The sequence below is a fragment of the Ammospiza nelsoni genome, chromosome 2 (assembly GCF_027579445.1).
Source record: "Ammospiza nelsoni isolate bAmmNel1 chromosome 2, bAmmNel1.pri, whole genome shotgun sequence".
NCBI classification, from domain to species: Eukaryota; Metazoa; Chordata; class Aves; order Passeriformes; family Passerellidae; genus Ammospiza; species Ammospiza nelsoni.
Window position 1 is genome coordinate 101982962 of NC_080634.1, and position 16322 is coordinate 101999283.

Here is a 16322-nt window from a genome sequence, read left to right on the forward strand (position 1 = left end):
GTCTAGAAGTGTCAGTCTATTATTTTTTTCATTATTTGCTAAGAAAAAAAAAAGCCAAAAGTTTTCTGATTCCATTTAAAAAGATGCTGAGTTTCTTTAATCTTTTTCAAAAGTGAATATAAAAGATTTGGTTTTTATTCAAGCCTATGTACTCCTGACTATGTGGGTTAATCCACGGAGATATTTTTGACAAATTTATCATAATAATGTCATAAACCCATAATAATTATTAGGTGCTCATATCTATGGTACTTTTGAAGAAATTGCAGTGTAGTTTCACAGCTCTGTTTTCCAGAGATTCCTACACAGCATCCAGGTTTTTCTGGAATTGCTGAAGCCAGAGGCAATAAAGGTGGTTGGCTTCTTGCACGACTGAGAACTTGGTAATTAGTAATGAACTTGCTGCCCACTTGAAGTAAACCAAAAGAGCAGCTTTTGTGTAAGATGGAATAGATACTACCTTGCAGGCCTTGTATTATGAAGGAAGAGAAGGTCTTTAGCCTTACTTATGTATTTTGTTTAATATTAATTTAGATTCAATTGTAACTCATGCCATCATTTTAGTAAGTGATGATTAAAGAATGTGGGAACACAAATATTCTGCTCCTAAACAATTTTATTTAAAAACCCACCCTGTTATTTAATGTTTTCTAGAGATAAAAGGCAAGTTATTGCTAGGCTGGGTTGCTTTCTTTAACAGTGTGGGAAAGACTTTGCTATAAATGACAAGCTGTATCATACACAGCTATAAATCAGATAAGTTAATGCTTTAGACTATGTATCTGTAATATTTAAAAAAAACACCTTAAAAGAAAACTAAAATAAATTTAAAAATGATAGGGAAATAAACATATCAGGGTGTAACATAATAATCAACAGACTTAATTTTCATTATTTTTGGAAAACAGTAATTGTTTTCCTGTGTTTTAAGGATTCTGAGAAGATCGCTGTGAGTGTAGCATTTTTACCCAGTCATGTCTGTTGATCCTAGTGTGCAGAGACACCAGCATAGCATTAAGTGGTAAAAGCCCTGCACGTCACTAGCTTTACAAGATGGCATTCAATGAAAATATTTGCACGACCCAATGCTGATTGCATTAATTAGACTCCTTCATTGCTTTGATTAAATCCCCTCATTGCATTTTACCTTCTATCAAATATGTTAATGTGTACCTTTCCAATGTTCATTAACACATTTTGCTGAAAACAGCCAAACATTCAAGTAGATGAAAACAAAGACTATTGGCTTTCTTATTTTGCTTTGTTCATTCTATCTGCTGAAAGTGTGGAAAGATTCTCTAAGATGCTGTTCACTTATTTGATATTGATTTTCTTAATGTTGTCTCTTCTTTAATGACTATTGTGACTAGTTTTAGGAGTCTGCTCTGAGAGGCAGACATCAATTGCTGTTCCAACTATTTTGCCTTTCTGAAACAGATATAATTGTGTGGTAAAATTGTTGGCATCCCTTGTGATAAATAACAAGTTTGTTTGACTCCTAGGAATCATTTTTCCCTATAAAATGTTCTTGATGGTTTTGACATAAAACTAAATGATTCATTTAAAAGCCTGGATTGCAAATTCAATAGAGACACTCCTGTCTCAGAGGAGAGGAATGCTTAGTGAAACCACATGCATACACTGAAGGGACATTATCAGAATATAACTTGGACCATCTACAGCAGTTCTTTGGGAACTTGGAAGATGAAAACTCGCTCAGGGAAGCTTTCAGGAGGAGAACTTAACATGGCAAATGGGACATTACAGTCCCAGACCTACTAATTTCAGTAACATCAGGAGTAGTTTCTGTCCTCTGATTAAGACACACAGTACAGGATAAAATTCCTCCCTATGTGAAAGGCCAGCACAACTCTAACATGCAGCACACTCTTCTAAAAATGAAAACCTTACATTAAGAAATAAACCTGTGATTTTATGCTGATTCAGATGGATGAATTCCATACACTCTTTGCAAGTTTTATTCCCAAAGATCTAAAGAAACAAAATGCAGATGTAACTGTCTTTCTGCTCTATGATGCACTTATGGGACAGTATCCCAATAGATTATTTTTCCTGCAAAAGAAATGTTTTTCTTCCTTATTTAATTATATATATTATACCAAAATGAAAAGGGTAAAAAAAGGCCAGAGTCAAGATTATATAGTTGAAATTTTTCTTTGATTTGTCTTTAATTTAAGCCCTAACTTGCAAAGAAGGAGGAAAAGTTTTTTCTGAACAACTTCACTGAATATAGCAGTTATGAGAGTAAATTCTGTATCTATTTTTGGAAGTATTTACACATACAGTATTCAGCAGAAAATTCACTGTACAGCATGACTGCCGTTGAGTATCACAGATGAGTAATCTACATCAGCCTGGGCAGCATCCCAAAGAATTCAGATGTTCAGTGTTCCTAATGACCAGGATTTTTTCAGCTATCAGCTGTAGGAGAAGTTAAGAGTGGTTTGTACATTGACAAGCTAATTGTAAATTACAGAAATTAATAACTGTGAGGATATTCTTATTGTTGCTGTGCCCTATAATCAATGACACTGTGCAGCAGGTTCTCTGTTAGGGTAAATGATCCAAACTCCAGTTGTGTTTTGAGTACTTATGTTAGGAGAAAAAATTGCCATTTCTTAATTTTAAAAGCATTGCTGCGGCTGGCTGTATGATACTATCTCCCATTTAGGGGGAGAAAACCCTGTAATTACAAATAAGCTTATTAGATCCTGATAAATTCACATGTATACTTTTAACTAAATAAAAGGTTGCCATTGAACTATTGGGGACACACTGCATGCTTATACCCATGGGTAGCCAAGTGCTTTTTCTGTTGCATGGACTTGGAATAGGTCATCGAACCACTGCTTTTCAGTGAAATCTTTAGTATTTAGAGAAAGAGTAGTCTTTTTGGCAAACCCCTGCTATTCATGGAAGGCCAGCAAAGTCTGCTGTTTGTTTCAGACTCCCAGCTCAACTCCTGGGCAATCGCTGCTGTTGGAGGGGAAGCTGGGGGGAAAGCTCAGACCTAACACAAATGCTGGTTTCAGAGACAGAAAGTAACACTGGGCAGGGCAGGGTCTCCCCTGCACTCTTCCCGCCACAGCAGTGCCTGGGATCCAGGGCTTTGCTCTGTGAATCTGGATTTAGATTTGCTGAAAAATTATATTTATCTACGTTCCTATAAGCAGACTAAGTATATCTGTGGATCAAGTCCCTAAATCTTCAGATAGAGCTACTAAATCTAATCAGATTAATATTCTTCCAGTGTGTTTGTACTGCTGCGAGCTTATGGCTTGAGAACAGAGGAAAACTCTTTATCTGAGTTGCCTTGAGCTATTGCTGACACTGGCAGCGCATCTGACGTTGAATCTTCAGGTCCACACTCCTTGTTCAGAGTGGTGGTGCTGTCAGAAGGAATTTGCAGAGTAGGTGTGTTTGTGGTTGTGTAGGATAGGAGTGCTTTACTACAGCACACCCACTCCTACCCTCAGGACCTCACCAAATACACACTGTAGTGTGCCTCAACTCCATGTTGTTCTACTATTCTCAAGAGAACTTTCCTTCAAAACATACTTGCAGTGGTAGCTCAGGAAAAATAAATTCAAAATTCTGCACATGATTAGGCCTGGCTGTGTAAACACACATCCCTCTCTACTGCTCATACAGCAAGCATAGGAGGAAAAAGCAATGCTGTTCTTGTGATGTGCATGTTATATTAACATTTTTATTTCTCATTAAAGTATCTACACATATATATGCAAAGCCTATCAAATGTAAACAAAGGTTTCAGTTCTGTTTTGCTTCTAACAATAAAGCTTGCAGAGAAAAAGCATTTCTAAGTTTACTGGTGTGATGACTGATAAATTTTTGAAGGGACATGTTGAAAAATATAGGGTAATCTTATTGTCACTATTTATGATTTTGGTATAATATATATTATTCTATGCAATCTCTTCTATGAATAAAGATTTTCCAGACTGTTTTTTATTATCTAAATCACCAAGCACTGAAGTTCATCAAAGCAATTTTTTAGATACTTTTATATAATTTACTGATCTGACTGATTTATAATTTCTATGTCATGGGGAAAAAAAATCCCTCTGTTTTCCAAAGACTTCATTATATATCATATCACAGTGAAGAATTAAAGCCAGTCTCACAACTAGTTGTAGCAATTTTATTCTATCAGCAGTTGCTTCTGCCTTCTTTTCTGCAGAATTCAAATCAGTGCATTCCTGGATTTATTGCTAAAGCTGTCCCATATAAACTCTAAGACTTATATACACTTAAAGATAAATATAAGCTTAAAGACACATTATAAACATAAGAAACTCTCAGTTTCTAAGACCGAGAAATAAGGGATAGTATGATTATGGATGGTGTTTCCTCACAAGATGTGATGACATTTTATAAGCTCAGAACTGCAAGTAGCTATTTGATATTTAAATGTCTGAGACAAGAACATCATAAAAAGTACAATGACTTGTCAAAAACAGATACAGGCTTTTGTAAGTATCTTTAAAAAATGCTATTCTTGAGACCTCTCTCAGGTCTGTCCTGCTTTGATTAGTCAACATTCCTGTTTGGAATCACATCTACCCAAGATCAAAATGAAAATGAAAACAAAAAAAAGAAAAGTTATTTACCTACTGAGATTGTAACGCATCTTCCCATTGGGTTCAAAATCTGCATCAGTTTGGATGTCAGAAATGTTCTGTCAGGGCAGCAGCACACCTTGCTACCACCCCATGGAGCAAAGGGGGTGAAAACTGAATGGAGGGGCTCATTCAGAGTCTGAATATTGGGCAAGCTGCTTTCTACAGCTCTGATCACAGGGAGAATATTTATCTACGTTTCAAGGGTGATAACTCCTTTTCTATGCAGTTCAGGTACCTGACTAAAGCCCAGCCAGCTCATACATTTTCCAAGTCAAAAGCACAGTGTTGCCATTTTAATGTGCAGTTGAAAATCCTCAATGTTAATGCTTTGTAGTATCAGCACAATTATTTGATAAAGCATTCCCTCAGATAATATAATCAATACAAATATTATTAAATATTTTTCTTTTAGAGGAAGAGTAGACAGTATTTCTAAGAGAGTCTTCACAAATTAAAAATTACAATTTCAGAGAGATGAAGATCTTATTTGCTGACTTTGGAAACCTGGGATTAGGAGAGTAAACATTTGTTTCTTTCTACTCCCTTCACAGAGTTTAGGAACTGAAATCTCTTTTTGCACTCCCCTTTAATAACCGGCTCTTGACACAATGTTAATGTTGGTTCTAAATGAACCTCTAAGTAATTGCTGCCTTTCCCTGTTGTGATTAGCAGACCACCAAGCAGAAGAATACAATCGAGCCAATTTTAACAGGATCCAGACAGGGACGTGTAAATGAAGGAACATACACAGAATCATGCAATAAATAGGAACAGGAAACTAGTAGCAAATAAGAAGTGGTGATTTAATTTCTTCTATACAATTTTGGCTTCACAGGAATTAAAAATTATTCATGAGTACATTAGACATAAATGACTTACATATTAGAAAAAATTTATTTAAATTGGTAATTTTGTAGCCTCTTTGATGACATTGTATATATTTAGCTGTAATGCTTTTTGAATTTACAAATACCTCTTAGGTAATCCACAACATTTGAAATAGGATTACATTTAATTGAGGAGATTGCAGTTAATATTTTTCTCATCACTGAAGGAATTTTGATTTGGAAAATGTCTCAGTTGTGTTTGTCTGGTTCAATGCAGCACTTTGATAACTTTATTTTCAAATGACAACTCTGATGTTCAAAGGATAACACAAATGTTTGCTGTAATGCTGGTACTGCAGTGTATCTAACAACTTAGAGCAAGCTAAAGTGGACTTCCAGTTTTGGTGGCTTAGTAACCTGTTTACATGGCATTTCTGTAGGACTACAGAGTGAACATTTTTTTGAGGCAGCAGTGGAATGACTCACGCCTGGCTTACAGTGAATATCCCGATGATTCCCTGGATTTGGATCCCTCTATGTTGGATTCTATTTGGAAGCCAGATTTATTCTTTGCCAATGAGAAGGGAGCAAATTTCCATGATGTCACAACAGACAACAAGTTGCTGAGGATTTCTAAAACTGGAAAGGTGTTATACAGTATCAGGTAAACCAGTTAATTTTATTTTTTTTCTCTTCATCCCTTTCTTTCCCTCTCTGTTTTCTGGATGCAATGTAGATGTTTAATTTTTTGTTGTTCCATGTGTACAGCTAAAATGAGATTTACTAATACCAGGGTGGAAGGAAAATTTGCCTATGTTTCTTTGCTAACATTTTACTTTTTGCAAAATAGTCTCTAAGTGGCACAGCGGTACTTCTTGGTCTTGTTGAAAACTTGAGGCCGTCGAGAACTTTAATGGCATGCCTCAGTAATTCCCATTAACATTAGCTCAACTCACTCCTCTTGCAAAGAGGAAATCATCTCTTCAGTAGTCTGTGGGTTGCAATTTAAAAGTAAAGGGGAGTATTAATTTAAATGACTACTCAACACTTGAAGCAAAAACATGCTTGCAATGCAATAAATTTGACATGCAAGTCACTGGTTAATTGGATGTATCTAGTCACATAAAAAAAACCCACCTGGAACTATGGAAAGCATTTGGTTTTGGTACTAGGGGCACTGAAGTGTGTGTCATGTGACTTGCTTTGGCTGAATTAATAAACACTGACAAAATGTGATTTGATATGACCTGATGAAACAGGACATAAGCAGAAAAACAAAATTGCATTCCACAGGCATAAATAGCAGCAAACAACCTGCAGTATTCATTTGACATTCAGCTTACTGTGAGACATTAATTGCTTAATAGAGGTAGCCAAAGATGCAAAATACTCTATTATTGCTCTTAAGATTGTTTAAAAGGAAGCAATTACTAGAGTTTTTTCTTCCTGGGATGCTTCTTGATTTTTTCCTTTCTTGTATTATAGAAAGTAAACATGACAGTATTCGTTTAACAGATTGTCTAGTGAATTTGCTCATCTGTAAAGCAGATTAGTTTAGAAGGCAGTTATTTCTATTGTGGTTTTGACTGTGTTTTCAGTAAGGAATTACTATTGATCTAGGCTTGGGATAGCTGTGCTCTTTAGGATGTTAAATAAATAAATATTAGCATGGAACTTCATCCACTTACATAACTCTTGTGGAAATTCCTTGGTAAGAGCCCAGTAATATTTGGACAGATGAAGCAGGGTTACTGAGCAGGGTTTCAAATTGCTCTACCTGAAGGGTTTGTGAAAAATAATAGGATACAAGGATGGTACCAGCACTAGCAGAGTGATAAATATGCTGTCACTTACAAATATTTCCTGTTTCACCCTGAGAAGGAAATGAATGCATCTGTTTGTTTGAATGACATCAGACACCACCTTATTGGAGGAAACAGTGCAGTTGGGTGCTGCTCTGCATGCAGATGGATAGTTTTCCTGACATTTGCTCATGCAGCAAAAGTGATATTTTGAGCTGCCATATCACATTTGTAAAATTCCGACACCGAAATGCAAATTAATTTGAAACAGAGTAAGCAGAATTCCAAGGGAGCACCGAGCAAAGCTCATCACTTCTCACTTGTATCACACAACAGTAACAGAGTAACCCAGCACATCCAACGTGGCAAAGAGTTTTTCAACGCTTTCTGGAGTATGCAAACTTGAAATCAGGAGCAGTTAGAAATACTTGTCTTTACTCTCTAAATACTGGGCTAGAGACTTGTATTCCATGTCAGCTGCTTGTAGTTGTGCTATGCAGAAACAATCAAGAATATTTTAGTGTTTGGTTTCAGTACATTGGGAATGTTCACTGCTGCACCAATAGCACTTTGCCTGTCATTGTGATATTTAACATTTAGCATTTAGTGTGCTTTGAATGTTTAAAGCACTTCACAAATGCCTCTGGGATGTAGCAGGTAGGCTGTTTTGTCATATTTTCAAATTTAATGAGATCAAGATCAAATTAATCTTGCATAAATACAAACTGTTCTTTGCATAAAGTGTGTTTAGATGTGCTCCTGGTAATCAATGGGCAAGAAGCAAGGTGTGTGTGTATTATGTGGCAGTGGCATCCCTCTTCCCAATGTACTGCATCAAAACCATGAAATGCACCAGGCAGGAGGCTGAACTGCCTTGTGCTGTTAAATGCTCTCAGAGGCCAAACCTGCCCTTTCTGAACAGAACTTGGAAAGTCACCCAAGACAACAGTTCAGGGTCCATACTTTACTAAAATGAGACATTTGGTGTAGGGTATGGGTGCTCAGAAAAATCATGAAAAGGTGAGGGAGGGTCTGGGCCATATATCACCTCCCGTGCAGTGCTCAGCTACAGGAATTGTCTCGCCCTGTGGTAAGCATGAGGGTCTGCATTCTCCTCTTGTGTAGCTGGTCAAAGAAACAAGCCTAACACAGCACAGAAGAGGCATAATGTAGATTTCCACCAGAGTTTGCCTTATAATAGTCATAATTGCTCATACTTGCAGATTCCTACAACTATATTTAATTTCCTGGGAGTTATTACAGAAAATATAAATTTGTTGATGCTTGATGTACCCACCTCTGAATCATAACTTTAGGAAGCCAACCCCATTTTTATATGTTTGCTGCATGGTCAGATGATTACCTTGGCACCTTTTTTGATCTCAGATAGCATGCCGTGTACAGCCTCAGGCTCTACAGCTGGGTAACTGCTCTGCACCTTTGGGTGCTGCAGGGAAAATGAGAGCCTAGGGGAGAGAACCCAGAACTGCTTAATACTGCAAATAGATGCTATTGCCTCTGGAGATGTAGCAACAGCTCTGAGGTACACGCATTTTGAGAAGTCTGCAATTACAGCAAAGTTATATTCAGCAAAGAACTTCACTTTAGTCAAGATCAATCTCAGTTCCACTCATATACAACAATTGAAAAACTGTTAAATAGCTATCTGTTATTTTAAAGCACTCTGTAGAGAGCAGTCAACAAGAAATGTTTGTAATAGCAGTGTTGAATAAATTAGTTTGTGTTTATGTTGAGTGCTGAAAAAGCAGTAAGAGTTCAAATCATAACCTACACAGTTTCACCCCCTAGACACTTGTGACTCATCTGCTTCCAATCCTTGACTTATTTCTGCATGGATTGGATTTTGGAGAGGGTTCTTCCCTTGGAAAGTGTTGCAGCACGGTGTGATGGTACCAAGAGTCCTGTTCCAGGCACTCACATTCTGTGTGACACCTGCATTTTGCATTGCACACCCCACTGCATGGACTTTATGTTCCAGGGACAAGGATCGTGTCTTCTCTGCTCCCTGAGGACATCTGGAAAATGCTAAATACACTCACAGAAGGCTTTATGTTCTCTCTGAGCCACCCATTTGTGCTACCTGATTCCCACAAACCCATTTCAGGCTGCCAGCCAGCTCAGAATACTAACATCTGCCTAAAAGCTTATTTTAGCAAAATGATGGAAAGTGGTTTTATTTAAAGTTTGTGCCTTTTTTTTCTGCAATAATTGCCTCCTTCTCTTTTTAATATTTTCAGTGCATCTCAGCCATATGAGATTGATCCAGAAGGAGATATAATTCAACTGTAATATTGATCCACAGCATTGAATCTAGAATATAGTGCTCAGGAAGATAAAAACATTGTAAATTTATTTTTTTTTAACTTGCTGCTCCAGAAAACACTCTCAGCTGAGCTTTGCTCTGAATATTGCCAGTATATTTAGCCAGACATAGTCTCAAAGCAGATTACTACATACTTTTTAAAAGGAGGAGATTTTAGAATGTGTTGCATGATTCTTTTAACAAGAGAAACACTTGAAATCTGTGCACAGGAGATCTGTGCAAATTCACAAATTACATTTCTTTCCCTATTTTTGCTATTCCTGTTCAAAGAGCAATTAATTACCTAGGAAAATTTTCCTCAAGTCTTTCAAAATACCTCTTTTTCTGTCTTTCTTTTTCTTCCCAGTGCCAGAACTGTTAGTTATGTAGACCATTAGATCTTTGCGGTTTCAACTATCGACCTAGTTTTAATTGCAAATGTTGCTGTGGCTGAGGGCCTGTTTGAAAGCACTTCTGTGCTGGGGGGCACTGCAAACAGAGAACGCTTGAGCTGTTGGATTGCTCTGTTTGTGTACCTGCTCTGGGAATGGTTACCAGCCCTCCATCCCACAACAAGTAGCTGACAGGGCAGTAGGAACATCCCACCAGTGGGAGCTGGCATCTCCCAAAGCCCTCACCTGCTTATGCAAGCCAAGAGAAGTCTCTGTGAAGCAGTACAAATATTTGCAATGCTGCCTCCCATGCCAGCTGCCTTGCTCAGGAGTTTCCAAAATCAGCTCTTCCTGGTGTGGCCAAGCACTGAGGGACAGAGCACTGAGCCAACTCCGTCCTGCACCCCTGTTGTCATATAGTTTAAAAGTTCTATTGCCATTACATTGCAAGTGTTCCATAGTGCTAGAGCTTTGTACCTCCTTGATGTTTCCTGTAGGCATCTCCTCCAGGCACTGACTCTTCCTTGTCCTCACAGCAGTAACTGACTCCAGTTCCCCTTGGCTACCATTCCACCCTTTTATAATGCTCTCCTTATTGGCTACAGCTGTGGCCTGTTAGCATCAGGCCTGCTCCTAATCTTTACTAATTAACCCAGCTGCAACTCTTTAGGGGTAAGATTACATTCCATACTACCTTCATTTACCCATACTGTATCCCCCTACACACCCCCATGACCCAATACAGGCCTAGGTGTTAAGATCAGGAGTTATGACTGCCATGTCCATCATGTAAACCCTCAGAAGTAATCCATGACACTTTTATAACCCAGTTTTTCTGAGAGAAACTTCTGTGTTTTGTAGTCTCCTCTGTACTTGTGTTCTTTGCCGTCTGGGAAAGAAAACAGGTTAAGGAAATTCATAGGTAGCACTGCTGATCCCCCTGCAAGAGACTGCTCATGGCAAAAAGTTCACTATCCTGCTGAAATATATTGCTTTTAAATAAGATGCAGCCTGGGATTTTTTGCATGGCTACTATAGAATACATTGTCATGTTGTAGTAAAGTCAGGTGTAGGTTTTCTAAAATAATTTTGGGGTACAGACTTTATCAGCTAAACTATGTTGCAGTTCCGATCATCCATGTCCCAACACAGTGTGGCCAAGCACAGTGGTAGAAAATGTTACGTTCTACAGTCCTGTGTGCATTCTGTGCTTTAATTTGATGCCTTCAATTTTATTTTACAATCTAGTGTTGGGATTTAAGAGGATTTGGACTTGACTAGCAGCATTGTCTTTCCATGTGACAGATTGGCAGAGGTGGGATCATGGAGACGTTTATCATGATTGACATGTCTGTTTGCTTATTAAACTGCCACCTCACACAAACATATCCATTACCTCAGGTCCTATCAGAATAACACTGGTATTGACAAGGTGGTGATTTTCCCTTGGAAGTGAATTTCAATAATCACAGGGACATTTTCACTGGGAATTATTTCATTCTTGCACTGGCAAGATGGTATACTGCCCCATTTTAACTGCCCTGACTTTACAAAAGCATAACATTTCTTCATATACATATGTCAAAGTAAATTTTTGACATTTAAACCAAATCAAAACACTGAAGAATAGTCAATGGAAATGCTAACTGAAACAGAGAACATCTAAAACATTTTGGTGTTTGACAATTGATATGTTCTGTGGGCTGAGGCCTTATAGAGCTACAATCATTAAACTTTATTATGCTGCACAATGTTACTGGGACACAGATACGTCCCAAATTGTGGCTGTATGCTATGTGAATCCAGTGAATTGGACAAATTTGTCTTCCCATAAGCATGACAATAATAACAATGGTTTCAGAAGCTAAAAAACTGCAGCCTTTGGTGGGACAAGCAGCCATTCTCATTACAGCTGAACCCATTGTCCTTGGATCATCAGTAGCTCTCTGTTTTTCACCCTGCCTGTCCTTTTTGCCCTTACTCCTGCTTCTCCTTCTAGCTCCACTCCAGCCCCTTCCTTTTGGGGCCTTTTAAATAAATGAACTCAGATTCTTCTCATCCTTCAGGGTTGTTTCCAAATACTCTCTTTAATTCATCACCCATTCCCTCCTTTCTCATTCCCTCCCAATCTACAAATTCAGTCTAAGGATCTAGCCCCGGGTTTCCAATACCCTTACTTTCCTGTTGTATCTAAAGTACTTGCTTTGCATAGCAAATAATAAAATCTACTAAATAAATAATAAAACCTAATGTAGGTACTTTGTTATGCAACTAACATGGCTATTGTGAAAACCCCATTGATTATACTGCTTAAGAAAAGAATAATTTACATTTTAATGACACAAAATTAGTTGCTTTTCATTTCATAAGGCATTTTAAACAAAGTAGGGATATGGGCATTATATCTGAGCATGTACTGCCTCACTTCTTCCTCTAAGGCACATCCCCAGGTGAGGCAGGAGAGCAGAGGAGGTAAATACAAACACGAGAGGGCAGCTGCTTAGACCAGAGGACGATGCTGCCAGGAGAACAAATGGCTCTGAACTGGCCATAAGTAAGCTCAGAGAGGAAGTTACAAAGTTTACAGCCATATACACCTTGAATTCCTGCAACAATATTCCAACAGAAATAGGGACACACAGAGTAGATTCAAATGAACTTTGATCATTTTTGAAAGGGTTGAGAGGATGTGACTCTGGGTGGTAGCAGATGATCAGACTTGATGGCACGAAATGTCACTTCTACAGCCCTGTATTCCTGTGTCTCAATTAAAAGGGGAGACTTTGTTCTGAGTAAAAAAGTGAGAAATGCTGCTGGAGACCAATTTGAACATGTGAAGTTGATCTTGGCTGGCAGGATCAAAAATACTGGCAGGTGGCTCCTTCTGGATACCTGTGCCAACGGGATGGTTGCACAGCCAATAGGTCTCTGTGTACCACCCTCCTTATGGCTATTGGCAATGCCTGCCCTTGACTGCTGGTGATCAATCACTTCATTTAACCAGCTAAAGGCTAGGTGTGAAATGATGCAGGTGAAGGAACCCTTCCTAAAAGGTACAAAAGAACGTTTTCCTAGAACATGGTCCCACGGATAAAGGTCTTTTGCCAGTTGGATTGAAATATATGGATTAGAACAGAGATGTCACCATGCCAGGAGGAAAGCAACACCATACCAAACACACACTGCAGGAAAACTAAGATAGAAACTGACAGAGAAAAAAAGAAAAGGTGAAATACTGTTCCTCATGTAAAGGAAGCAGGTGCTTACAGAATTTACCTGTTACATACAATCATACTTGAATTTCATTTCATAGATTTGTTTGAGCAATAATTGGAAAATCATTTGCTGGCAGCTCATGTGCTGGCATTGTGTATCTGCAGACAGTGATTGCATTACAATGAGAAGTGGGATGCCTGAAATGAGAGCTCCAGCACCCTGCTCTGTGCCAGCTCCTGTGTTGTTAAGCAATACATGAAGCAAGGCAAAGCACTGGAGGGACTGAGGACATGCTCAGACACAGCAGTACTGAAACTCCAGCCTGTAACTCACAATTTGCCATAGCAGAGAGCATTCCATGTCTCCTCTAAGCTCGACTTCAGCCCATTCCCACCTGACAGAAATGAAGCTGCAGAACATGACAATTATTAGAGAGGAATTCCAGGACTCCTCAAAAATAAGGGAAAAACCAGTCAGTTCAACTGTTCCATTTAACAGGACAAAGCCTGTAGACTGTGAAAATTACCAGAATTGGCATTCAAAATGATGAGTCAGGTCCCTGAAAAAATAATGACATGGTCTACAAAATGAAAAGACATTTAAAAGAAGAATGCCACTGGGAATTTTTTTTCTGCCTTCTGATAAGTGATCAGTGTGTGTGCCCTTCTTTCAGGCACCCAAGAGAGGGGGCTGGGAGGAATATAAAGAGATTTTAGATTCTCCTCCCTGTTTCAGTGTCACTAGCCTAAATGGCATTTGCTCCTATGTCATTCAATGCTGTCATGGTTGCTGTGCAACTTCATCTCCCCTGCCAGTTTAATAGGGAACTTTATCTGCTTGTGCTTAGGTAATATTTTAATGTTATTTCAGCAGCTAGAAGGATCAGGAGTTTAATCTTTCAAAGAAAAAAAGTACCACTAAAATATCTTCAATTTTATTGTCAGCTTGGACCTTTAAGAAAAATACCAGAACCTTGCAATTTAAAATTTACAATAGCATCTTTAGATTTAACAATGCTGGAAAAAAAGAAATCCCACTTGTCTCACTAAATCCAGCACTGAGGGGTTTGCACAGGTATTAGTTTTGTGATAAAAATGGCACATAGCCAATGCTACCAGTGATCATGCATGTGCTATTTATGTTCTGTTATTTGCAGCATAAAATCCTAGATTGTGAAATCTCTTGTCCCAGCAGCTGAGGTGCAGATGGGCGTAGTGTGAAAGAATGAAGGGATAAGAATAGAAACAAAATGTTATTTTTAACATGATGCCTACTCATGATGAGGCATTTATTGCTTTTCATGCTAGTGAGGAGATAATCTTGGGGTTTTTTTGCAGACAGAAGGGATTTATACCCTTATCTACAGGACTTTATAAATTCCCAACAGTATTTCTATACATAACAGGACTGATCCCAGTTATTTATCATTACAAAAAACTCTGTGACGAGGCTGCTGTTCTGTAGCCCACTCACAACCAACCTTTCTTGCAGAATAACTAATGAAAAGAATACTCCTCTGTCATGATGTACCACATATTATGATCCCCAGGGCACTTCTCCTGTGCAACCAGAGTCCTCCTCTGGGATGAGATGTCACTGAGATCAAGGGAAGTTTTGGGTGTCTTGCAAGACATCAGGCTAAGGAGTGATAGCTGCTTGTAAAGGAGTGGGCTAGAATACAGTTCAGTGGTTGCTGCAGACAAGGCAATACATCAAATCTCAGCTAAAATTATATAATCTCCTAAATTTATTTTTTAAAAATCCTGGATTATGTAATGTGTAAACACAATTCCCTAAGTGTTCAACAAAATGCTAGTCAGCAGTTCATTACTTCAGATTTGTGTTGCAGACCATTCACAAGCAGTCTGTCTCTAAAGTACTCTGAGATGTTTTTGTTGCATTGCGAGATTACCAGAGAAGTGGTGTGATGGCTGGGAGCCCCAGCATTCAAAACCCTCCAGTGAAAGAAGGAGATTGGAAATCATCTTCACAATGATCTATTTACAAATGTTTTATTTCTATTGATTTTTTTAAAAATTTATTTATTTTTTAATTCAAGATCCTTATGGTCTCGTCTACTGATGGTGCTGCTTTGGGAGTTAGTTGTCAAAGGCAGACTGGTGTCACAACTCAATGCCCTGAACGCAGGTGACAGTGGCATTTGACAGGAATTGGTAAACAGGAGAAGGAGAGGGAAGGGTGTGAGGATAGACCAGGAGGAAAGGAAAATGACTGGGCTCTGTGTCATGTTGGTGTCCCTGAGAGAGATGTGGGGTAGATGGGCAGGCATAGGACGATATGGGGAAAATGTCTCTGGGCTGGGGAAAGAGCAGGATAAAGGCAGGAAACACAGTATCTCAGCCCCAGTGCTGAGCCCAGGACTTGGCTGCCCTGCACATAAACGCCTCTGAGCCCCCTGGCTGCAGGTGTGTGCCCTTCTCCAGGGCCTTTCCCTCGGAGGGGATTTTGGTGCAGTGGCTGCATTCCGGGCAGCAGGGGTGCCCATGCCCGGTTCTGCTGCTGGCACATCTGGGGCCATGCCAGCTCTCACCAGGGGAAAGCACTGACACTGCAAAACATGCTCAGGTGTGAAAGACAACCAGCATGAGAGTTTCTGATTAAGCAGTCAGACTATTTATTTTCCCATGAAATGCCTTACTTTGACTTCTGTGACAGTGGCCACAGCCTAGAGGACCTTGTCTTCCTGCCTGCAGAATTTGGGGAATGCAGACCTCTGAGTGATGCTGTAAGTGGGTTCCTGAGGTCGCCAGAAATTTAAAGATTTTGAGTGGGGCTGGGAAGAGGGGCAGGCCCAAAATCCAAGTCTTAGTGATATCTCAACACTTTGTGTTGAAACCAGGGGATGAAAGAGGGGAGTTTGAATGAAATGCTGAGTGAAGAAATCCCAGCAGTGCCTGCTCCACATTGGAGGCATTCAAGGTGTCAGGAAGGGGGTCCAAAACATAATACAGAGAATGCTGCCCTGGAGTACTTGGATTATAGCCCTGTTTGTGTTACAGTACTGCTCAGTGACATAATATATTTATTTATTTATTTATTTATTTATTTATTTATTTATTATTTTTGTCACAGTGGCA

General features: G+C 38.9%; 1 protein-coding gene across 1 annotated transcript in view; it reads left to right on the plus strand.

Annotated features, from left to right (window-relative positions):
* Nucleotides 1–16322, plus strand: part of GLRA2 (glycine receptor alpha 2) — a 119178-nt gene that overhangs the window by 23946 nt on the left and 78910 nt on the right. Inside the window, exon 4 of the mRNA XM_059494037.1 lies at nt 5932–6155. Within this exon, the coding sequence (XP_059350020.1) occupies nt 5932–6155 (224 nt within the window). The remainder of the gene's footprint in view (nt 1–5931; nt 6156–16322) is intronic.